This window comes from Tribolium castaneum, chromosome 1 (genome assembly GCF_031307605.1).
Source record: "Tribolium castaneum strain GA2 chromosome 1, icTriCast1.1, whole genome shotgun sequence".
Lineage (NCBI taxonomy): Eukaryota > Metazoa > Arthropoda > Insecta > Coleoptera > Tenebrionidae > Tribolium > Tribolium castaneum.
This window is the reverse complement of record NC_087394.1, coordinates 13,662,991-13,689,001: the sequence shown is the minus strand read 5'-3', so window position 1 is coordinate 13,689,001 and position 26,011 is coordinate 13,662,991. Positions and strand designations below refer to the sequence as shown.

The following is a 26,011-nucleotide window of genomic DNA, read 5'->3' as shown; positions in this document are numbered from 1 at the left end:
AAAATTTTGTAAAAACCTGGCACCGCTAGCTCGCTCTAATTGTCTGCATTTTCAAATTTTTTTGGAAAACGGCCCTAAAGGTTTTTTATTTGGTCTCTGACATTTTTAAGCCAATTTTTCTAGTTCACTTGAAACTCAAATTTAACACAACCACTAAAGACTCAGTGACATTACTCAAAAGACCGAGAGCCATTTTGTAAACTGAACTAATTCTTGTAGTATATGAGTAGCTTCCTAATTGCAATTAAGTTTTATGAAATTATTGGTTTGTGAAATAAATAAATACGACACAGCAATAAAATACACCTACCTTCATATCGCTTCCACGTTGGCTACCGTTTGTAGCATTAAAACCAGCAAAAATTACTTAATCACTTATTGAAGAATTATCAGAACTGAAACTGATTAACAACTAAACAAAGAAAGTCACGTACGTTAACAAGATTTAATTTTACAAAATAAGTTTTCCAAAACAAACGCTTCTGCAAAATAATTGTTTATAAGATTGCACAAATTTTTGTTTAATTGGAGTTTGGAAAACAAAAATATTGCTAGTTTGGCGCCCCCTGAGGCTGCGCCCCTAGGCAAGGGCCTACTTCGTCTACACCTAGTTTCGGTACTGATCAATTCATGATAAAGAGAACAATATATACACTGTTTATAACGTGCAAAAGCTACAGAAAAGTTGTTTTTTTTTTCAGTTAATAAAATCTATATGACGAAAGTAAAAATTAATGTAAAAATGCTTATTATATGTCTCATCCTCTAGAAACAACTGTCAATTTTCAAAAATATTTTTTTTAATTAGTGGGTTCTACTGGTCTAAATTTGTTGTTTTAACACATTTTCTTACACAAAAGCTCCCAATTTGTGCAAACGCTTGTTGCCATTTTGTATTTTAAGTACTGGAATGAGACAGAAAAATTAGTAATTTCAGACTAATTTTTACAATGTTTGATTCACAATGACTAGAAAATCTAGTAAATGTTCAGGTTGAAATATCTCAGGTGGCTTGTTTTTAAAACAATAAATCTAAAACACAATAGATCGTGAGGTATTCTCAGAATCATTTAATGTGTATGTATAAGTTACATGAACCAATATTTTTGCTTATACAGGGTGTCTCAGCTAAGACTTTCGACCTTAATATCTCAGGTATTTGTCAACGGATTATTATGAAATTTAGAATGCACATATTTTAGGAGGTGGTCTTTCAATTAGGGGCAAAAAATGACCTCTAGTTAAAAGACGAAATTTTAAAATACATTTCTTTTATTTAAAATTAAGCCAAATTACCGTTGGATCAATAAACCCCGAAAAATAAATGGCCACACAAAAAATTAACCAAGTCGCTCGGCTGATCCAGGAAAAAAATTAAATTTTGTTGTTAAAAACTTAATCCAAATTTTGATAGTAATTTGGGCAGTCACCTTTTGAAACAATTGATCAAGCATTTCTATGCGGCATTTTGTGTACCACTGAAAAAAACTGTTAAAAGTTTGCGCGCTATCAGAAAAGTAAAATTATTTAATTTGGTGAAATTACTTTAAAAACCAACAACAGTGGCAGAAATTTCTATGTTGTCGAAAAAGGAATCAATATTCGCCTATGGAAAGTGTCGTTGGACATTTTGTGAAATGTTATTTATGAAATTTAAAGCTCAAAGAATGGTCAATAATTTGAAGACACAGGAAGCGTACCTGAAATAAATCGAGTGAGGACAAAACACGTCACTGGAAACGAAGCAAAAGTTGGGGCTGTAATTCAAGCTTTTGAGGAGAATCCAATCAGCAGTGTACGAAACATTTCCAAAGTCCTGAATGTTCAAGTGTCTAGAATTTTTCAGTTGTTGTTCACTCTTTTAGTCGTTTTTGAAAGAATTAAAGCATTCAGTACCAAAAGTAAGTCAAAAATATTGTTTTTTAACTTTGTATAAGTGAGAGATAATTGTGAAATGTCCCTTGCGTGACAGTTACGTTTCTGCGAGTAGGGGTGACCAAAATTCAATGGTAGTGCTCATTTGTCTCATAGAGATCTACGCTTTTGCATCTGTACCCACGTTTAACAGTTTGTTTCTCATTTTTTCCCGCGAAAGAGACGTTTTCCACAAACGAGTTTTTTCTGACACTGACGATAATTTTTTTAATATAAATCTTAAAATGCTTAACATAGTAAAAAGGCATGTAAAAATTACGTTTTTAAGATTTGAGTTGTTACATTAATTGGATTTTAATCTTTATCTTCTAAAATATCTGCATTTTAAATTTCATGAAAATCCGTTGACAAATATCTGAGATATCAGGCTCGAAAGTCTTAGCTGAGACACCCTGTATTCCGATTATGTTTAACCTCGGATTTATTTGACATCTCATTCTTACCAATGCAGTTTTGCATTTGCTGTTTTTATTTTTATTTTTTTCAATAATTAATTCTCGTTTTATTTATGGATATTGCAAAACAGCAATAGTAGTTTATTATTACAAGTAAAGAAAAGTTTATCATTATCTGCAAGTGAGTGAGGAACACGAGTTTTAGAAAACAATCACGAGCAGATAGTACCAACTTTTCTTTATGTGTATAATTCGACGTTTTCTCTTACTGATACATTCATAAATTTTTTGGGATTAAAGTTTCACCAGTAGAATAAAAAAATCGCCAAATGAGAATTTTATTGTTTTTTTTTAAAACACTAAACCAAATAATCATATTAAAATTTCTGAATTTGACTTGTCTTTTGATTTCGATAAAATGAACATCTCCAATGATTTAATATTTATTACAAATTAAAAAATACATATTATGATAATTAAACTATGATTAAGAAAAATCTGCGGTGAACAGGTAATTGGTATTTAATTCACGGGATATAATTTTTAAAAATTTGGGGAAATTTTAAGGAAATTGGAGGAAATCTTGAGGAAATCCCTGAAAATTAAGGGAAATCTGGTGTACAAAATTTGGATTGCGGTTTACCCCTCATTTTGAGTGAACATTTTTATTCTTTATCATTGCATCCTTTTATACAATGAGCAGTAAAATTATGGAATAATCGTATTAAAACAAAAAATAATGTGTTGTGGCAAAAGTGCTCGAATATTTTAAACAAGTTTGGAAAAAATAAAAAGAAAGATTTGTCAACAAAAACAACATAACTTGAAAATTATCACAGATCGATAAAAAAAATTCTCATTCATTTAGTAAAATAAAAATTGGGACATCCCATTTGAAAAAATTAAGTTGTAGGTACTTGAAGTTGTCCAAATTTAACCTTAAAATTTTTGGATTTATTAACTTCTTTTCCAATTTTGAACACACTGAAGAACAGACATAGGCTTTCTCTTTTAATTCTTCAAATATGATTTCGATATCTCTAAAGCTAAGAGAGCTACCGATTTTTTAAGTGGCAGGTGCAAATCCAAATTTTTTTTAAAAATCTTAAATATCTCGAAAACGGTTAAACTTAGATATAGGGAAAGCTGATAAAAACGGCCTTAAAATAACTCAACTAATCCAAAAACGCAGTGAAAAACATAGTTTCCATTTAAAATAATAAAGTTGATAGCGATTTCCGGTATCACCAGAAGTACCGCCATGTTATAAATATTTTTTGCATTGTGCAGAGCTTAACGGATTCTAGCTGAGTACAAAGTTTCAGATGAATATAACTTTATTAGAACTTTCAATGCTTCTAATGTGGGCTTTAGACAGAACAGACTGTATACTGAGTTAGACAAAAGTATAGAATCAACCGTTTTATGCTTAAAGTACTTTAAAAATGTGTTCATTTTTTAAAAAAGAATTTTTTTTTCGAAATTCCTTTTATTTTTTTTAAGATTACGGCGATTTTTGGCAAAAGATTGTGATCTAAAATAATGGACACTGATGGTTTAGAAACAATGTAATTAAATTAGGAGTAATTTTTAGAGCACACAAAAATCGCCATTTAAAAAAATTCTTTGATTAATTCGAAAACCAAAAGGAATTTTGAAAAAAAATATTTTTGAAAATTCTCATTTTATCTTAGGTAATGTTTTTGTAAGATATAACTATACATAGTTTAGAGCCAAAACGCTTGGTTCCATTCGTTTCTGTATTTATTTTTTGAAGAACTTGATTGCCAGTAGAGTAATTGAAGGATTGGAATGTATTAACTATATTGATTACGGCATAACAACTCTCAACATCATTAAATATGAAACTAATAAAGAAAGACATGCCATGAAGGAAGGGTTGGTCGTAACATGCAACAAGAAATTAAAATTTAATTTAGTTATTGATGTTTGTATTTGATACGAAGGAAAGCACATTGAAATGTAAAGCCATTTTCTCCCATGAAAGATATTTCAAGCAAAATTCTCACGATTCTAGCTTTTAAACGGGAAAACAATAAATTTAAAAAAAAACTTTACATACATATAAGAAGCTAGAAAGGCATTCTAATGAGCACTAAAAAATAATAGCATGTCATTAAAAAATATTATTATGACGTTATACTTTTTTGGGACACTATGTATAATAAAAAATACAGGGTGTTTACGGTCTAGGAGTTGAAACTTTATCTGGTACTAAAAGAGTGTAGAAACATGGGTACCTAACTGCGAAAAAAACTCAGAGAATTGTTAGTTTTAAGAAAATTATTCAACTCCGAAATATTGGTACAGAGTTTGAGGATCACTGGAATAATTTCTCTGTTAAAATAAAATTTACTTGTTGCAACAAATTGTGACCACGCCAGTAAAAAATGTCACTTCATAGTTTTGACACTGTCATCATTTGATTTGGCTTTACTTTCAATTTGAACCAATTTGAACAAAATTTAAATCCGCTGGTTCTACGTGTCAACCGAAATCGTTTCGAGCAAGTTTTGTTTGTGTTTTGTGGAAGTTTTTCATCAAATTTACGTCCCTACACGTAATTTTATATATCGTTCTGGGGTTCTTCTATCAGTTTCGGACTGATAGAAGCATACTTAAAAAAAACAAATGAAGTCCAAAATGGTCGTCTCCGGATTATATTGGTAAAGTCGGATCACTTTTGTAATATTGGGATATTAGAGATTTTTATTCTGTTACATTCGGACCAAGTTTTGTTACTAAATTTGATAGTTGGCAATGCTCTCACTACTGTCATGAAAATTTGAAGTTTGTCTTTGGCATTGTCAAAATTAACGAATTTAAAAGAATTAAGCGAGCAGCAACGAACTAGCCCCCTATTGCTGTTTGTATAACCCTCTGAAATTGGCATGGGGGCCCGCCAAGACACTCTGCAACCACTGACAAAGGTTGGTTTCAATATTATGACGAGAGTTTAAATCAATCTGTGGCTCACAAAACAACATAAAACACGCCGAAAAGTCTTCAAAAGCTTTCTCCACTTACTTCTCGCTAAGGTTTCTGCCAATTCCGGACGAACAATAACTAATTATTTGTCTAAAAAAACTTGTAAAGTAGGTTTTACCAATCTCCTTTTTTGTCCGTTCATATTTCAATACACAAGATTATTTAATTTATTTGATTAGTTGTCCATTAATTTATTGGTTTGTTATTAAAATGTCTTATATTTGATACTTTTGGTCACGTTTTGACTGTAAATAAGCTTCAGTGAAGCAGTTTTATGATTGCCTGAATGTCCCTTTTTAGCGGCTGGAAATGCAAATAATGTACTCAGATATCGCTAAAATGACTATGCAATGTTACTTACAAGCAGAAAACTTAACTGACTTAACGTATATTGCAGGATTTCTACTTAAAGAATTGAACAATTTGACACTGACATATAACGTAACCTATTTTTGAAAGCCTAAATTCGCGATAAATGACGCAACTTACAATGCCAAAATTTTGAAGTTGATGCGATTTTGTTTAATATTACAAAAGTGATCGGAGTTTAATAACTTAAATACAAGACAAATTTTTGCTCAATGGGTGTGTTCAAAGGTCGTCTTTTATCACTTCGGACCGTTTACCATCAATATTGGTCATATGGACTGTTTCCTGTTAGATTTACTTTGTTTGGGAAGAATGGGCAAAAACGCATATTTAAGCTGACCCATCAAACTTTTATTTCGAAACACAATGCGTTTCTGTTATAATGTGGTTTAATGTAAACAGTGTATGTTCTCACTTGAGAATGACCAGTTTGTGATAGAAACACTTTGTCTTTCCAAATAAAAGTTTTGGAGTGTCAGGTTTAAGCTGTGTTTTTGCTCATCCCTGCCATACATAAGAAATCAAACAAGAAGCAATCCAAATGTCCTAATTCGATGGTAAACACTCTCTAAATGAAAAAACTCCTATTGGTAGCCCAAAAATTTTGCTTCTTTAAAATTTATTTAATTGTTAATAATTTCACTTAACACTTAACACTTAAAAAATTGTCAGGAATGAAAAAAATTGGAAGAACAACACTTTCTGGTAAAAGAGTTTAAGTGTTAAAAATTCCTTTACCACTTGATTAAAAACGTTCAAATTTTAATCACTGATTAATACCTGCTAATAGTCTAACATTTATGCCAAGTTTCGACAAAAAATTTCTATTCCTTCTTGTTGCAATTTCTATGACACTGAGTAAGCATATTAGTTTAGGTAACTTATACATACAACAGATTATACTATTTTGAAAAAACTTATACTGAGCGATTTTTTAACACAAGCCGCCCTGAGTATCTCGAGAAATAAATAATAGTTATTTATATATCAAGGGAGTAAACCGCCATGTTAATCCCGCGGTTGTAGGGCCGCAGGGAGCGAGAGCATCTTCAGCTAAGGGATTAACGAAGGTTTATTCCCAAGATGCATACAACGTTTTCTTCCCAAGCGGCAGAAGTGATAATTCTAAAAGAAAATAATTTGCTGGTACGGTAAGATCTAGAGTTCCTTTATTTATTTTATTCCTATATTCCCAATATAGGAACTAGTAAGATCTAGGTAGTAGTGTTGACTGGCGGTTGCTAACGACACAGTTTGTTCATGTGAAAAAATCGTTCTGTTGTCAACTGTAAAATGGGACAAAACACCATAAATGGAAGAAAAAGTGGTATGCCTTTGGCTATTGCTATCAAATAATGACTTTGTTGTTAGTATTAATATAAACCTCAATATTAATAAATAAAGAAACTTCAATGTTAATAAATAAAAAAATTCGAATTCCCTAGGGAATAAAGTACCTTATTTTTGATCAAAAACGAGGGAATAAACCTTCAATTTATTCCCGCTTGGGAAGAAAATATAAAATCCCGAAAAAGGTCAATTTTTATTTACAGTGAGACACCTTTTATTAGGCCTGATTGTACATTGCGCGTTTAAGGTTTGGTTCACGGGAGTTACAGTTCAGTAAAGTGCTCACTTAAACCACGGTTCAACTGTACAAATGCGAGTCAATTTTCACTCCCGTGAACTGAGAATTAAGCGGATATTCCCAAGTTGACAGAAAAAATTGGCTAAGTTGTGTTGAAAATTCGGAAATAAAATTATCTAGACGCCCCCTGGTGATGACTTTTGAACTATGTCGAAAACAGTAAAGAAATTTTCGTAATGCCACATTTAACTGACATTTAATGAATTGTTCAACAATTTTGCGTGTATAGTGTTAATTACTTACAATAGAAAGAATTACTTTAAAAGTACGTGGTGGTAAATACTAGCGTTGACTTTGGTTCTGTAGTTTTTCGTGGTATAAAGTGTTTATTGTTGGAATTTGAAAGTGGATAAAAAGTCAAAAAGATTTAAATTTTCATTACAAAGTGTTATAAAACAGTTGTCTAGTTAAAGACTATAGTAATGGATCACAGCGAACACAAAGTTGGGCTCAAGAAACCAATAAATTAGTGAAGTTTGTGAATTTTAGGTTAGAATTTTTCCACTGATAAAATCATGAAATACTTCGATAAATCAACAAAACTACAATTAAGATTAACAACTGCTAATACACTTAAACGTAAATTATGCCAAAAGGTAGGCTTTTCAATGTCTTTGTAATAATTTTCCAATAAAGAAAGTGAACCAAACAGTCATTCGTTATTCGTGTTTTCCTCGTCATCTTTCATTTGTCAACATAAGTTTCTTGCATCAAAGATGCAATAATCATTCCGCATAGGCAATGTAATAATTGTGAAGCCTCAAAATTCGTTCAACGCTTAAAATATCCGAATAAACATTTTCCCGCCATTTATGGTTACTGTTTTCGACCTAGCTCAGTGGCGCCCCCAACGGTAATTTTATTTCCGAATTACTGTAGTTTTGAAGTCGTTTCGAAAAGTCACACAGGATTCATTGGACATTCTACGAAAAAAAAAACGTTTCTATTTCTAAAAATTTCAGCTTGATCTCCACCTGGCGACATTATTTTAATATGAGTGCAGTCCAATCCACCAATGCGTTTTGGAAATCGAGCGATGTTGTAAACTTCTCTGCCATTGCTTTGCATCTCTTGATTTGGTAACTTAATAAAAGTGGTTTCTAACTTAACAATAGCCTTAATGCTAACCCTATGCAGGATGTCTCAAAATTGCCCGTGCATTAGGAATTTGACTCAGGAGGTTAATACAAATCGAAAGTTAAGAGTAAAAAAATTTCCAATTGTCTTTAGTTTTCGAGTTATTGATAAAAATGTAAATAATAAGTTTTATGTTGCCTTTCCAATTATTTGTGGAACATAATTCATTAGTTGATGTTAGCGATGTTAAAATTCTTTGGATCACTCTGTCTAGTGAGGAGTATTAATAAGTTCTAATAAGTTCCTTCGGTTTTGTATGTTTAAAATGATACGATATTACTACATTATTACATTCGAGATTTTGTCGATTGTTAAATGCTCGGTTATAAGTTAGAGGTGTGTATTAACTTGAAGAGAGATCTGTGATCCATTCTCAAAGAGGGGTGGTTCAATGATTTATGAAGGAGAACTTTATTTGTCCATGGATTAATGTACAATTGTCCCTATTTTATAAATAAATTTCTTGGGGGGCGACTTCGAGTTTGGTTCTCTCCTTCATAAATTAGAGGTGTGTATGATGGCATTGCCGCTACAGAGGCTAGGGCATATGCGGAAAAGTTTCTAAATCACATTGTAGCGTATTTTGTGACAACAAATTTGGTAAATTCGCTTGAAATAAAATTAAATGTTTAAATTTTCAATTTTAGTTTCGTATCAAAAACTCGCTAATGAAGGGCAATTGGTCAATTTTCCACTCTTAACTTTCGATTTATTTTAGTCTTCTGAAGCATACCCTAAAAGCACGGCCATCAATTTTGAGACACGCTGTATACAATTCTAGAAGCAATAGCAGTTTCAATTTCAGAAAAATCTGCAACGACTTGCAAAAAAGCCTATGGCGTAACAACATAAGTACTGCCGAAAACAAATATTAACCACAAATTGAAATAATGGAAAACTCAGAAACATCTTTAGTTTTTGATAATAATAGAACGCATTTACCTTTCAGTTGGATGTGCAATTTCTTCTAAAATGCGATCCAACGAAATCTTTTAATAAATTCTTTATTACTCCATTTGATGAAATGATTTACCTGAGGTCGGGCTCTTTTACTACGTATAATGTTTAATAATTCTACTATGTTTTCACCGTCTGCCAAAACACCAACTAAAAATTGTTCCATTTTTATTTAAATCGGAAGTTGCGAGTATATTGACTGCATTAATTGACTTGAGCTAAACTTAAACGTCCAAATATCACCCCTCAAATAATTTTGTATTTGAACTAGGCTTAGTTGATAAGCGTCGTTGTACAATCAGAAAAGAGTAATTTTTTGAGGTTAGGGAAGGTTCAAGATAAGCGCAATGTACAGTTCGGCCTAAAGTGTCCTTTGGACATTATGTAATGTACAGACAATCCCTTCAAACTTATAAACGGCATCACCCCTTTTGTAGTACCTCGAATGACCAGGACTTTGGCTGTGTAGGAAAAACATTCGCCAAACAGACCTCACAGGCGCAGGTGGTGGGAAAATGTGTGCATATTATGTACACGACAATGGTGACTCGTAGGAAAAAAGTATAAGAACAACTTTTATAGAAAATTGTATGGTCTACAACATTCGTCGACCTATGTTAATGATAAAACTTTTTCGAGAAAAATGCATAAAACCAATACTTTTGACCTTTGACGCGTTTAAAGTTTTTTAAAGTGCCCATGGCAACATCAATAACCCAAGGAACGTGAAGTATAAATGGCATCTTTTTAATGTTTTTTTTTTCATTATAATGACAATCCATTCCATGATAACGAAAGGGATACTGATCTCACATTACATTATTTTAAATTTTTGTTTAATATTAATAGCAATATTTATGATTTCAAAGTGTACCGATAAAAAAATACGTAAAGTATTCGTGCATAACTAGTCCTTAAACACGGAAATAATGTACAGGGTGTGCCAAAACGCAAAAAGTTAAATACTCATTTTTTTCAAATAAAACACCATGTATTTCTTTACACGTATCGATAGCACTTTTTATAAGCTTTCTAATGATATGCGGTTTGTATAACAAATTTACAATATTTCTTAAAGTGTTCAAAAAAATTAAAAATATATTTTTCATTTATTTTATTATTAATTCTTGATGAGTGAAATTCATTTATGTATCAGGTAATAACTAGATTAATTATGTAATTAGTCACATTAGTACATATCAAAAAATTAATTACCATTTGACTATCAGATAAATATACCGGGTGCTCAAAAACCGGCGCACCAACTGAATGGAGTGTGGTAAAGAATTGCTTACATATAAAGGTAAAAATAGTAAAAAAATTCTTTGCATTAAAATTGTTGATAAATAACGAATTTTAAATAAATGATTTGTGGCAACGTTGTCTAACAGTCGTGATCGCAATAGAATTTGATCAAAAATAAAAATAAATTATTTTTGAAACGGTTTCCTAGGAAATAATTCCCAGCGTTGGCACATCTACAAACTGTAATTTTTTTGATAAATTTTAATTATTTTAAATTAAAAAAACTGCTAAAGTCTGTTGGGAAATTTAAAAATAGTTATTCATCGTTGTGTTAGGGAACGATTACTTAGTGTGAAACATAAAAACATTAAAAAATAATGAAAACTGAAGAAGTTAACAAAATAAGTTTGTAGCTCCAGATTTTTTAAAATATGACTTTAGGATTTTTTTCAAGATTTTTCCCGTGATCTACACATGCTTCTCAGCAACATACCACTGAGTTGGTGCGCCAGTTTTTGAGCAACCTGTATTTTTTTGAAAAATCTCGAAAAATATTTTAAATTTGCTATGCAAACCCCATACCGTTAGAAAGCTTATCAAAACTGCTTTCGAAACATGAAAAAAATACAGGGTATACCGTTTGAAAAAAATGAATCATTCAAGTTTTTGCGTTTTGGCACACCCTGTATATTATCTGCGTGCTTTAACTAAAAGTCGTCCATTTACTAAAATCACAAGGTATTCTGAAATTTTTTGTTGCAAATTTGCCGGAAAATATTTATAGGCGACTTGCAGTGATTTTTCAAAAAATGGTTATTTTTATAACGAAAAGTTGAATAATTCCAAAACGAAAAAAGATAGACCCATAATAGTTTATATAAAGTTACATTATTTTTTTGCGTAGAATATAATTATACAAAAATATATTGGGTGTCCATTTAAAAAAATATAACTTTGGTGCATCACCCTGTATACAACTCCCTGTGCATAATAAAAACATTTTTAGTTTGTGGAATTTAAGTCGATCGATCGCATAATAAAAACAGAATGGTAATATTTCAAATAGCAAAAAAGTTATAGACCGATTACACACTGCTGGGTCACCCTGTATACTTATACTTTAATATACTAATCTATAATAGTGTACCTAGACTTGTACCAATGTTCAGTTCTATACGAATTTTTGTAAATTGAAATGTCTATTTTGACCGAACTATAAAACCTCTCCGCTCGGCTGAGATAGGAGGTCATGATTTAATTACGCGCTTATTTGTTGTACAAATGTGCGGTTTTCGCTAAAATTTTGAGAAAAAATCTGGCTTTTTTTCTCATGTATTTTGACCTAACAGGGCCTTTAAGTACTTTTGTAAGCGTGGGAACTCACTGAAAACCCCTAAAACGAGTGACTAGAACCCTCGATAGCTGTGCCATTATGCAAGCAAAGTCATCTAGGGATCGAGGATGACTTATCCGTGCAAATAAAACCTTGTATGAGTATCTGGCCAATGTTATCACACTTTTTTTTCAAAAAAATTTCGAGTAAAACATAATAAAACCGAAGAACGGAGAGCTAAATTTTCCGTTCTAAGAATCTGTTACACCCAGACCGTAAGTCCGTCAAGTCCACGAATTCACGCAACGAGAATTTTAGCTCCGTTCTCTGCGGAGATCCCATCTCGTTCCCTCCGTGATTTTACTGCCAAAATTATAATCGTAAACAGTTGTTAGTTAGTACATTTATTCAGTTCTAGTCTTACAAGATCCCTTGATCTTTTCTTTTTTTTTTTTCATTACCTACTTCCTACTTGCAACTCAAAATCTTATTTATATTAATTTCAAAAGTATATTTGATAACCGGATAAATAGTTTTGTCCAATCATTTTGATGTAAAAATCAAGGTCACCTAAAAATAATAGAGCGGCCATTAGGCAACCAAATTTATTTCCTATCTCCTTCACTCGGTAACAACTGATCGTAAAAAGCAAACTGGGCATGCGCACTTTATCCAATTTTACTTTGTGCTGAATTTCGATCAATTCCAGTCCCCCAAAGGGAAAAATATCTCTCCTGCATCCCCAACAACAAAAAATTCGGGAATTTAGGCTACTTCACTAATAACTGATTATTTATCAGACAAACTAGACTAGTAAATTTACTAATTAACGAAGTTTATAAAATATATCTTATAGAACAATAAAGAACAACAACGAACATGTAGCCCTTTAATGGGCAAATAGACCAAGACTATGTCGCTTGATGTGACCGACAATTGTATGACTCCACGTCACCAAGTGCTATCGATTAAGATTGACCCACTAATCCTACAGTTGGGCCTTGTCATAACGCCCATATGGGTCAATGCCCACTGGATATTGCAATACAAAACCACAAAATAGTATTTTTCTCCTTTTAATTGAAAACCAAAGTTGGCGTCAAGTCACTGGATATAGCCGTTGTCGAGTACAAAAGTAAGCGCGGGTTTGTTGCGCCGTGGCACGACCATCTGGCAACAGCGCTCAGTCCACAGTCTTTCCCGACGACGCTTTTTATCATCTAGTGGGCACGGTGAATAACCAAGAATTGTGGCGGCATTATTGTTGTGTTTTCTTAAACAAATTAGGTTAAGTTTCGACGATTTGACACATTATATTAATGCTGTCAAGAATTTTATTTTAAGGTGAGTGAGTTGTTCTTTTAATACTATGTATAACACAACAAACGTACCACACTGTGTCCAAAGTAAAACCATTCATACGAAAATAACCAAAATTCGCCAATTTTGCTTAAATGTTGTTTAAATGTGTTAGAAAGTCAATTGAGGTTATAACCTGCACTTTCAAGATGGCCGACAGTTCGGGTGGGGGGACGAGTCACTACCGAACATTGGCGAGTCACTCACGAGTGTGTTATGCGTTGTTGCCTTGTATTTTTCACAAAAACTGCGGTTTAAGGTAATTTCAAACTTATTATTTGACCAGGACTATGCCTACCTTATACTTTTTAATAACTTTCAAAATGGAGGTTATTACATACGTTATAACCTTCAAACAAACCAAGTTAGCAGCCAATACTAATACTGACTCATTGTATTTCCTGGTCAAATAAATAAGTAAAAAGTATATATTATTCTGTATCAAACTTTTAGACCAAGCTGACACTTTTCAATAATTGTTTCTCGTTTAATTGGTGGGTTTTGTGCATTGTATTAGTCAACACTAGAATTGTTTTTGGTACAAAAACACAAAAATGCAAATGCGCTTTTGTTATTTTTTCTTAAAGTTTGAAAAAAGTAATGATGTTGCATGAGAGGTTAGGTTAATTATTTATTAATTGAAGACTAGGGTGCAAGAAATGGATAACAATTCATTCACACCCTCAAAAACCACATTTTTAATTTTCGGTGTAATTCGGTTCTTCCAAACGAGAACTACGAAGACAACTTAAAGGAAAGCTTAAAATAATAATTTGCTATGTATGCTCTTTTTGTTTGATTTACCAAACAAAGTTTCATTTGGATTTCAAGTATTACACAAAATAGTGATAATTGGAACATTTTATATGATTTTACTAATCTTAGAACGATTCGCTTTATTTCGAAATCCGACTCTTCTATAAAATATTTCGGATCTGATGATAACATTTTGTTTCGTGGTTTCGTACTTTCGTAACTTGAAATATTGATTTTGCATTTTTACATTTCGTGAATATGCTAACTTTTGAAAATCGGAATATTTTGGTGTAGATAAAATTGTCGGCCATTTTGTCGAACAAGTACCATGTTCTCCGTTTATTCCGACGAGTTCAAGTTACGAGAGGGGAGTCGCGTTCGTTTACCTCGCTGCAGCGGTGCCAATTTTACGTTGCGTAGAAATTAATAGAAAGTCAAAATAATTAAAATAAAACCTCCAGAATGTAAAACATTTCGATATTTTCTTCTATGTTCAATAATACCTAATCAGATTTAGCCCACAAGTCTTGAGATATTACTAATAATTTGGCTATATTTAGTTCAAGGTCATTCTAGAATGTCAAAACAGGAAGTACAAATGCGCAATTATTTCTGATTCTCATTAGAAATGCAAGATTTTTCGAAAGTCAATTTCGGGTGTTGGCTATTTTTGGCCGACCCACGTTCACATACCGTCAAAAAATATACCAGGTGTATGCAAAAACGTGGCAATTAAAACCCCCCTGAGTGGGTGATGTTACAATACGATCGAGTTTTGGAAATGGAAACGTGAAAAGACTATTGATTGAAAGTTTGAAAAGTCGGGTGGAAAATTCCAACGCTTAATCTCCCCCCTCCTTAGAGTAAAAATCCAACAAAGTGGTTTTTGTTCGCTACTTTAGCAAAATAATTAAAACTCGCTACGAAATCAAGTGGCACAAGTGCGACAAAAACAAAACCGCGTTTCTCGGTGCTCCCCTATTGCACGCGTCTAATGGACTCGCCCAGTCTGGATAATATTTTGGCCAATCCGGTGCTTTAAAAAATGCATTTTTATAATTAGACCACACGACTAAGGGACACGATATATGTTTTTAGTCTTAAGAGGGGGTCTATTGACGTGGCACCCTTGATTTGGTGTTATTTTTATAAAATTAAAATAACAAAAACTGGACTAATCGATCGAGTACGGCTAAAAAATATGCTTGGAAAAGTATATTTCTAAATACGTGTAACTTATATTTATATTTCTGTGACGTCGTTAAACCAGAAATGTAAATAATAACGAACAAATAAACCTACTTTATATTAAGATTAGTCAAAATTGGAAAAAAACATATAAAAATGAGTTGGTTGTAAAAGGGTTAGGTCCTATAGTATCCAAACAAGAAAAAACAGCCACCCGGACGAGTCCATTATGAGGGGAGTTGCGGTAGCGATCTATTGCGTCGTACTCTGACATCAGCGTGTCGTTAACATAGCGTAGCGCAACGCTTACTTTTACGTAACGAACAAATTATTCAATTGTTTTTAGCTTTGAAATTTTGGCGCGTTAGTCGTTTAAATGCACGGGTTAATAAACCTCAATAATAGTAACAATAATTTTGACTGTCACCAGTCGTAGCCTTCTAGAGGATAAATTTTTTCGGTCACACGGTACAATACATCTGTCCTTAATATTATATTTTTATTTTATTTCCTGTGCTAGTTGGTAGCCCGTGGCTTACTTCTTTATCTATAAATAACAAATGGTATAGCTTTGTCAAGTATTTTTCGTAGGTCAGGGTGTCACACCTAGCACGTGTGAATTTGGAGTTTAATTTAGAAGGGCCCCCTTTTTAATAATAATAACTATTTCGAGAGGAAGTATAAAAATTGATTTTTGGTGTTAATTTTGTGGATGCAATTTTCGAAGACACATTTTGTTCTTTATTTATTCTTTTGAATTTTCTTGTTGTGATGCTTTGTAACAAACAGATTCGTCAATTTGGCCGACAAGTATCGAGAGAATAATATGAGGTCAAGCTGGTACGCATGCGTACACGACCAATGCTGTTCGACCTTCAAACATCTCTAACGATTTTTTCGTTTCGGGGTTTCATTTCAGAAATTTTCATATTTTTGACTTTTTGTCAGGTCATGCGTTTGTTGGCCAACGTGCCGGTGTTATTGATTCGGGGGCCTTTTTGATCTCCATTATGTTTGTTTCGTGTTTATCTTCGATATTTTTCCTTTTATCGCTGCGACTATTTTTAAGAACTTGTCGGTGTTTGTGCGAATTCTGGCGAAGAGGCCAAACAGTTTTTACCGTTGTTTGTTGTATTGTACCCTTCTGTATATTCCGGGATAAGTTAATTAGTATAAATCTGATTGAAAACGCTAAATACTGCTGATTTGTTGGTCGTTATTTGGTGTATTGACGACCGATGTCCTAGCAAGTGATTTTGCACGTTTTGTGGCCGAGCGTCAAAGTTGGCGTTTATCCCACACCTCGGTTCGGTTCTTGCTCGCTGCTTGTCTCGGACTTGCTTTCAAATTGTTCGTCAAAACTTTACTTTTTTATAATTAAGGCGCTTCAACGTTCATTTGGCCCAAAAAATTTCTGCAAAAAAGGGGTCACTGGTTTATGAACGCACTTAACGGCACTTACTCCCCAGGGAAAGCTACTTTTTGGAGTTAAGTTGAGGAAAACTGTAAAGATCCTTGACGTCTTGATAAAATTTTTACATTTTGGAGACCAAGACCGTCTCCCGGTTGGGTGTGCGCAGGCGCAGTGTGGGTTATATCTAGAAAATGCAGCAATGTAGAATACGGTCTGCAGTCTTCTAGTCTCTACATTTGCCGACCTCGTTCGAGTTTAGTGATTTAACCATGAAAGAATTTCGGGTTTAGTACTCACAGTTGGGTATTTGGTAACGTATTGAGGTAATTATAATATGTAGTTTGTAACTTTATAAGTGGTATAGGTCAAAGCGGTCCCATAATGCATTGCGGCAAGGCGGGGCGAGGGGGGCGTTGCGTTCCGTACCGTTAACGAAGTTAACCAATAACTGGTGTTCGTTGTTAATGAATAAAGCAAAAACAAAAATATTTGGCTTGTCTTCGGTGAAAGTCTTGCATTTATTTCTTCAATTGGATCGCATGCTCTTTTTTTACCGTTACTCTTGTTTGTATAATTTTAAAATTCGACTTTTGGTCTTGGTGACAGAAAAAACTATTCAACTTTTTTTGTATGGCAGAAGTACGAGCGTACTACAACTGATTAAAATTGTATTTTTGGTATTTTTATGTGATATCGAAGTGGGCGTTTAAACTAAGCGAAAATTCAAGTGATCCTAGCCTCAATCTTCCCTAAACGTTATTCTCTCAAATAAATATGTTTAACCCAGCTTCTGAGGTAGCCAAAATTCTTTAAAATTAACGTAATTAATATGGTGATAAACTAAAGATTGTTGTCGTTAAATTTGTTATGGTTCCTTTCCCCACTCGTTAGTGTTTTTAATAAAGTTCGATGAAGTTTGAAGCACTTTAGATGAAATAAAATTAAGAAAGGATATTTAGGTAATGCGTTCAATTTTGCTTTCTGCTGCATTCTTACATGCAGTAAGTAATAATTTTTAATAGCTATTATTATTATTATTATTATTATTTTACCTACCGGGTGATTGGTTTTAATCGCAAACACCACATAATATCCATTCTGAGGTAATTTTTGTAATATTAGGCAAATTTAAAGTCAAGGATAATCATATTTTATAATATACATTGGTGCTGAAACGATTAACCGGTGTATTGTTTTCAAGTTACAAGTATGAACTAGGAAATGTATATTTTGAAGTGTGTAAAAGAAATTCTCTCCTCTTTGTTGATTGATTTTTCTCGGAATTTATTTTCCCTCAAAAACTGAAGCTACATTTCCAAAGTCGAATTTATTTGAATTGGCGTAATGGGTGGCTTTGGAAATTTGAATTTTTGTTGTCAGCTTTGGGTTGATGGGGTTAAATGTCAATAATTGACATCTTTGAATAGTTTGAAAAATAATTAGCGCTTTTTTCTCGAAGCTCAGATGGACGGGGAAGGCTAACAAAATGGTTTACACTTATTAAACAGAAAACATATTGTGATCAGAAATAACTCTAGGGGGAATTTGCCTTAAGGTCAGTTTACATTTTAAGGTCTTAAGTATAGCATACAAATGAATTCGAGTTTTTACTCAGGTGTGCGGTGGCGTGCAAAAACTTTGGACACCTTTGTAGAATATTTCGCTGACATAAACATATTGAACACTCCATGCTTTTTAGGGAATAACATTGTACCTGCTATTCATATGTAACAATAATTACAATTAAAATTGACATTAGTGGCTGCGGTCTCTAGTAAAGGATTTTTAAATGCTGTTTTGTGATGATTATCTTTTGCCTAATTCAGGTGTCTCTTTTTAACACAACTTAAGTGTGAAATGTCAACTTCATGTCTCATTTAAATTTCCTGCTACTTCGCAGAATTCACCACCAGTGGGCGCAACTTCATTTCAACTTTAATCGCAAATACTTTCATAAAAGTGATATTCTTTTTACATTTTTTATGTCCTATTGATAATTCTATTATCAAGAGGTTAGAGTTAGTGATGGGTTATCACTATCAATAAACCAGATTTATAGTATGACAAAATTTCATATTTTTTTGGTGCTACTCAAATGTCATCAGAGTCAACTGTGAAGAAATTTTACATAAGAATGTCAAAAGTGACCATCAATAAAGTCATAATTAGTGGTGTTAGCGGTCACTTTTTTGGTGCCAGTGGTGTGTATTATAATTTATAATTAATCATTTTCAGTAGTTCAAGAAATGAAGTTAGAATTTCTTAGGTTTTCACCAGGTTTTATAAACAAAGAGAAGTTTTTGTATAGTTTCAGTTTATTGATTAGTCTTTTCGTCAATAGTCAATTAATATATTCTGTTTTAATTCTTAATAATTTAACTTATTTATTTAATTACCTATAGATTTAGCTGTTTATTTAGCCTATAGTTGTTTTAAATCTATGAAAACGGTAACGTCGCATTTTACCAAATTATTTTCTTAAATAAAATTGATAAAATTGTAGATAGTTATTAATGATTGGATCTCTCATTGAAACTATAAATTACATCGGTATTATTTCCTTGAAGTGCGTGAATAATTTATAACAGCTAATTTTGAGAGCAAATGCGATGTTGGCGTTTTTATAGTTTTGAAACAGCTGATATGAGTAAGAAGAACGTAATAAAATAAATCAAAGGTTCGCAAGGCATAAGGTGTAAACTAGAGAAGTAATTTTATTGTTATAAGAAAAAAAAACTGAGTTTGGTGGACATGTTATTGTGACTGAATAATTAAACCAAATGTTAAAAACTAAATGGGATTTTGACCTAGTATTATGTAAAAGTTACTGAGACAGTCCAGTTTTAAAATGAAAGTAGTGTATAATTAAGTGTCAAAAAATATTGCAACTTCAAAGTCATAAAAACTCTCATATTTGTGCAGTAGACTTTATTTAGGAAGAGTCTAGTAGCTAAAAAAAATTGACAAATTGACACAGAATAGAACTCAAGTATCTCAATGTACTTGTGGTATTTAGTGTAGAACGAATTTTTTACCAATCTATTAGCTGTTTCAAAACTATAAAAACGCAAAGTAAATTAACTAAATAAGCTGATAACGCTAATTATTTAACAGATTGATAAAATTGTAAAATAGTTATCAATAATTAGATCTCTCATTGAAAGTATAAATTGCATTATTTATAATTTTTGTAATTTTGAGAGAAAATGCGACGTTGGCATTTTTATAGTTTTTTGAAACATCAAATGCCAAACGTCAGTGCCAAGATTGATTACTATTCGGAAATAAAATTAACTAGACGCCCTCTGGTGTCGAAAACAGTAACGAAAATTTCATAATTCTACATTTAATTGACATTTAATGAATAGTTTAACAATTTTGCGTGTATAGTGTTTGAAAGAATCACTTTAACAGTATGTGCTGGTAAATATTAACTTTGACTTTGGTTCTGCGGTTTTTCGTGGTATAAAGCGTTTACTGTTGGAATTTGAAAGTGGATAAAAAATGAAAAAGATTTAAATTTTGATTACAAAGTGTTATTAAACAGTTGTATAATTAAAGACTATAAGTAAATGGATCACAGCACAACACAAAGTTGGGCTCAAGAAATCAATAAATTAGTGAAATGTGTAAATTTTAGGTAAGAATTTTTCCAGTGAAAAAATCATTAAAAACTTCGGTAAATCTACAAAACTACAATTAAGATTAACAACTGCTGATACATTTAAACATAAATTGTTCCAAAAGGTAGGCTTTTCATGTTTTTGTAAAAAATTTCCAATAAAGAAGGTGAACCAAACAGTTGTTTGTTATTCTAATTTGTGAACATTCGTTTCTTTCACCAAAGATAAACTCATTCCGCATAGGCAATGTAATAATTTTGAAGTCTCAAAATTCGTACAACGCTCAAAATATTTGAATTAACATTTTCCCGCCATTTATGGTTACTGTTTTCGACGTAGCTCAGTGGCGCCCCCAACGGTAATTTTACTTCCGATTAATAGTTCATTGTAAATAAGATAATGTGACATTTAATTGTTTTTTCTTGTGTTTGTTATCAAACTGACAATACTTGTCAAGTTGCTTTGTTTTCCTATACAGTTATAAAGTACGTTTTAGCATCCAAACTAGACATGCATTGTACTGATTAAGGTGGAATTTTAATAATTTTGATCTTCCAACGCCTCCTAAAGTTTGCTATATTTTTTGTTCCAGCTATGATGCCATCCTTGGATCACTGTATAAATAACCCACCCACAATGACAACGTTAAGAAACACTCTTGAAGTTTTTGACACGTACAAGCATCGAGAAGAGAAGGATTCAGATGAAGAAAGTTTCCACTTACCACTTGACGACGATGAGTCGGATCAAAGTAAGTCTTTCTCTACCGAATCTAAACAAACTTACATTGACATAATAGTAAAAAACTAGTTTCCTAAGACACGATTTATGGCACTCGTGTCATAAATGACTTATGAAACGAGTTTTGTCAAACTATTTTTTCTATTTTGCGCCTTTTAGGCCCGTACTAAATAGAAAAAAATAGATCTTTTTTACTTAACAAAATGAATGAGACGGCCGATAGTGCTTATGACAAATTTGACAAATGGTGTAAGGAGAACGACATGCACGAAATAACCGAACAAGTCGTGCTGTCATATTTTAAATTGCAACGAAATAAATACAAGGCGTCCACCGTGCACTCCATCTTTTTGATGTTGAAGGACGCTCTAAGTTTGCACAAAGGTGTTGATATTTCGCAGTACAGTAGACTGCAAGCGCTGTTAAAGTCTGTGCCCAGAAACAGGAAGCTGTTCGCTTTGGCCTTCGATGATTTAAAATCGCATTCGCTTTACGAAAGACGCTATCAACATTTTGAGAATTGGCGTAAGGAGAACAAAATGTACGACGTAACCGAAGAGGTTGTGCTTGCATATTTTGAGTTACAACGGAATAAATACAAGGCTTCGACTCTCTGGTCCAACTTTTCGATATTAAGGCAGTGCCTGAGTGTGGACAAAGAGATTGACATTTCGCAGTACACTCGCCTACAGGCATTGCTAAAGAGCGCCTCTGAGGGCTACAGTCCGAGAAAATCAAACGCTTTGGAGGAGGAAGACGTTTGGAAATTTCTACAAGAAGCCGATGACACGTGGTACTTGGCCATGAAAGTAGGCTAAAACATTTTGCATTGTCTTGTACACTTGCTGTTCATTTCAGGTTATTTTAATTATGGGATATTACGGGGCGTGCAGACGAGATGAGCTCACTAATATGTTGATTGACGATGTTGAGTTCAGAGGCGAGTCAATTGTTGTCTCAGTGCCCAAAATCAAAAAAATCACGAAGTCAGTACGAATGTTTTCGATAACGGATCAATTCTGTGTGAATAAAATTAAGAAATATGTGGCCTTGCGGCCGTCAGATGTCACACATAAACGATTCTTTCTAACTTATCGCAATGGCTACTGTGTGAAAAGTCCCATTGGTGTGAATACCATGGGCATCATACCCAAAGAAATTGCAGCTTTCTTAAAACTACCCAATCCAGACCGTTACACCGGCCATTGTTTCAAACGGACAAGTGCCACTCACTTGACCAATCGCTTTAATAACATGTTACTAGTCAAACGTTTTGACAATGGCAACCCTGAGGTGTTTCAAGATCAGTCAGATAGTACTGAAGAAACGTCTTCTGATTTGAACTTACCAGGGTGTTCTGGCATGTGCAACACCAATAGTTACTTTACTGTCAGTAGCAGCAATTTTTATAAAGATATCATTGTCCAAGGTACAGTTGTGCCACCCCCGAAAAATTAAATGTTACTAGGCTGTGTTATAGACGCAAAATAGAAAAATGTGTTTTTTTTCCAGAATTTCAAGACAAGAAAGACGAAAACGAAACGGAAGAAGAAATCTTAAATAAATTCGGAAGCTCAACTGCGCCGGTTGAACACATTGACGCCCAAATGGAAGAACAGTTGTTGAATGATGAAGAAGACGAGAAGAAAGTGAATCACCACGTTTCGAAGGAAGCGGACAAAGTTGAACGGGTTAATGGTTTCGGAAGTGAAGAAACTTCGTCGGTGGAAGAAGGTGTCAAAACAGCAGATGCTCCAGATTCTGGGAAGAATACCAATAGTCCAAGTCAGAATCTAGAGGAACAACCAACCAGTGTTGTCGATGAATCTGGTGCAATTGGCACACCCTGTAGTAAAGATTCAGTTAAAGAAATCGAAGCTGATAAGTTAGCCGCGCAAGTCAATGGTCTAATCGATAGTCTTGAAGATAAAGAACAAAACTGTGAAAGCAAAAACAAAGATCCGGTGACTAAAAATAATGATAATCCGCCAGCGGTTGACGAAGCAAAATGTGACAATTCTCGCAACTCTCCAAAGCTCCAAAATGAGGATTCTGAAGACTTGTTCGATATTAGCATCATTCGGGATGCGGAGGAAGACAATGCGGAAAGTGCATACAACGAAGCACAAGCTGAGGAAAGTCATGAAGATAGTGACGAAAAGGCTGAAGATGAAGTTACGAATGAGAAGGCTGCTGAAGAAATGGAAGAAGTGGAAGAAATGGATATTGACAGGCAGGAGTTGAACGATGTGGAGATTGAAGAGGCCAATTTGAAGGAAACTAGTGATGGGGAAAGTGAAAATAAGACTGAGACAATAAATAGTGAAGAGAAACTTTGTGATAATGTTGTCGTGGGGGATAAAAGTGCGAATGAGTGTATGCTGGATGAAATCACGGGGAAGTTAACGAATGGGGAAGGGGCAGAAATGGAAACGGATAAAGATACTGAGGGTAAGTAACATGGCCAACTAGGTTTAATTTTTAACTTTGGTTTTTTGTTGGGTGCTGAATGCAAATGTGAAAGCCGTTTTAGGTTCTAAAAAATCCAAGATGTAATTTCAAATTTAGGCAGGTTAAGGCAAACGCAACTGATTGGTTTTAAAACTTTAAACCCAAACTCTAAACCAGCCGGTTTTAGCAAAAAAAAAACGTTTTGTTGTGAGTATGGTTTAGTCAAACGTAACTACCTCATGCCTAAACTTTTGCGTTTTCAAGACCATATTACGTAATAGTATAGTATTTCATAAGGAATGTTTAAAGTTACAAATACCGTGTGAATTATGATTAAATTCAAAACGACTACGGAATGCAACGCAAAATGAACAAAAATATTTGCACTTCCTAACCAGCTTTGAACACTAGTGTTTAGACGACCTTAACAATATCAGTTCAGTGACAACAATTTTAACTTGTCATTGTCATTAAATTGTCAATGACGTTGCTTTTGTGATAAAACTACTATGTCGTAGGGTGCGTTGTTATAGCGCTCGTCTAAAAATTTGATTTTCCTTGAGTTGACTTTTGTTTCCAAATATTTAAAGATCAAAACTCTGATTGAAATAAGATTTTATTAGATAAATTGTGGTATATTGCGTTTATCACTGACACATTAAATTTTGGTAAAATGGTTCTTGAAAAACATTACTGTATAAGAAATTAAGATCGATAGAAATAAACGGATTTCAATTTTAGATTTTGCATGAAACAATTCGTAGCGACATTTTATATTCTTCTAAATGAGAAAGTGATAGTAAAAACAGTACTCAAACACCACCAAAAAAATACAATGGTACCTGTTTTATTTGTAATTTTTCCAAAATTCATTTAATAATAATTAAAACGGGTTTCAAATTCACTTTCAGCGTCCGAAAAAATCTTTTTCCCTCTAAAGGACGATGTTAATGATAGAAAATAGTTACGAGTGCGAAAACACAAGCTTAAAGTCCGAGGGCTGTCGCATACCTAGACATCCGACAACTTTAAGCGTTGTCGCATAAGTGTTATTCAAAAATTTTTTTATTGGAACATTTTAATTTAAAAGGCGTTGCTAGGGGAAGCGTGCTTTAAAATAGTGAAAACCTGTTGCTATCGGAAACGTGTTTTAAAATAGTGTTTAAAATAGGATTCAGATGTTAAAAAGTTACCAACAAAAAACTATTTTAATACTTTTTAAATGAAAGGATGTATTTACTTTAGGCGAAAGTGCAAGCTTTTTTCAGTTTGAATGGATTTGTTCTTTATTTCAATTTAAATGCCATAACATGATAAAGAGTACCGCATTTATAATCTAGGTTGGTACAAAAATAAGTTATCCCTGTGAAACAAGTGAAAGTAATTTTTGGTGTTTTTAAGCTGGTGTTTACAAGTAATGTTCACCAATTGATGTCCGTATCTAAGACAACCCCACGGCTTCACTGCCTATTTTTTTTGTACTCTAAAGCCTCAGTTTTTGTATTTTTTTCCGTAAAACGAAGAGAAATTCCAAAAAATTTTTTACGTAATCAATTAGTAAACATACTAAACTATCTTAGCACACCGTGATTTGGGGGTTTCCTCTTTTTATTTTAACGGGAAAAACTTATAGAGAGGGTAAAAGAATCATTCTAATGTTAGAAGATCGTGGTTTCCGATTCCGTGTTCTGAGGGAGGTTTCTTGTATAAATTTTTTTCAGTATTATCAAATTGATAATTGATCAATTGATAAAAACCGACATTACTTTTGGCAAATTAGTTCTTCTGAGATTAATAAAATTAATGAACTTGTTTTACATACAAATTGAATTATTTTATGACACCCAACACCCGGAAACAAGCACTCAGATGTACTGATATGCTCTTAAGGTCGGTTTTTAAAGGGTTTCCTATTACGGACGATATGTTTTAAAAACATCTTGGTACTCATATTTCAATTGATGAAAGAAATCTCTGTAGCTGTCATTTATGTTAAATATATGTAGTGTGACTGTTCATCATGGCAAAATAGAGTGGTCCATAACTCGCTCCCCACCGGAAAGCTCCATATAGTTAAAGCAGTTTTGAAGCGAAAGTTCCTTAACGAAAATGTTCTAATAAGCCAATCATGAAAGGCCTTGTTCCGGAGGACTATCGAAATAAAACACGTTGCTAGGAAAACAAAAATAGGTAGAACGGACAATAATAGTGTGCACTTGAATTATTTTTCATTCCTTAGTACTGCATAAACTGTATGTATCTCCACTGCTGTTAAAATACTACAAGCATATTTCTGGGGAATGAGTTGTAGACCACATTGTATACGCTTCAACCATGTTTGCTTATTTATTAAGCAAAAATTTTATAAAAACAATCGGTATTTTTTCAAAGTCTGTAACCTTTAGAAATGAAACTGGTAATTGGTCTCCAAGAAATTGTGATTTAACACAT

General features: G+C 33.1%; 1 protein-coding gene across 6 annotated transcripts in view; it reads left to right on the top strand.

Moving 5' to 3' along the window:
* The window catches only part of wde (windei), a 50,423-nt gene that overhangs the window by 6,399 nt on the left and 18,013 nt on the right, over window positions 1-26,011 (top strand). For 2 of the 6 annotated variants that reach the window (XM_064359970.1, XM_008195257.3), the window contains exons 3-4: window positions 20,961-21,119; window positions 22,622-23,560. In XM_064359970.1, the coding sequence (XP_064216040.1) occupies window positions 20,961-21,119; window positions 22,622-23,560 (1,098 nt within the window). Of the gene's footprint in view, window positions 1-12,983; window positions 13,373-16,927; window positions 17,069-20,960; window positions 21,120-21,268; window positions 21,919-21,967; window positions 22,539-22,621; window positions 23,561-26,011 lie in introns of those variants that run through there. The other 4 variants (XM_015978358.2, XM_015978353.2, XM_015978357.2 and 1 more) reach the window with 4 other exon arrangements.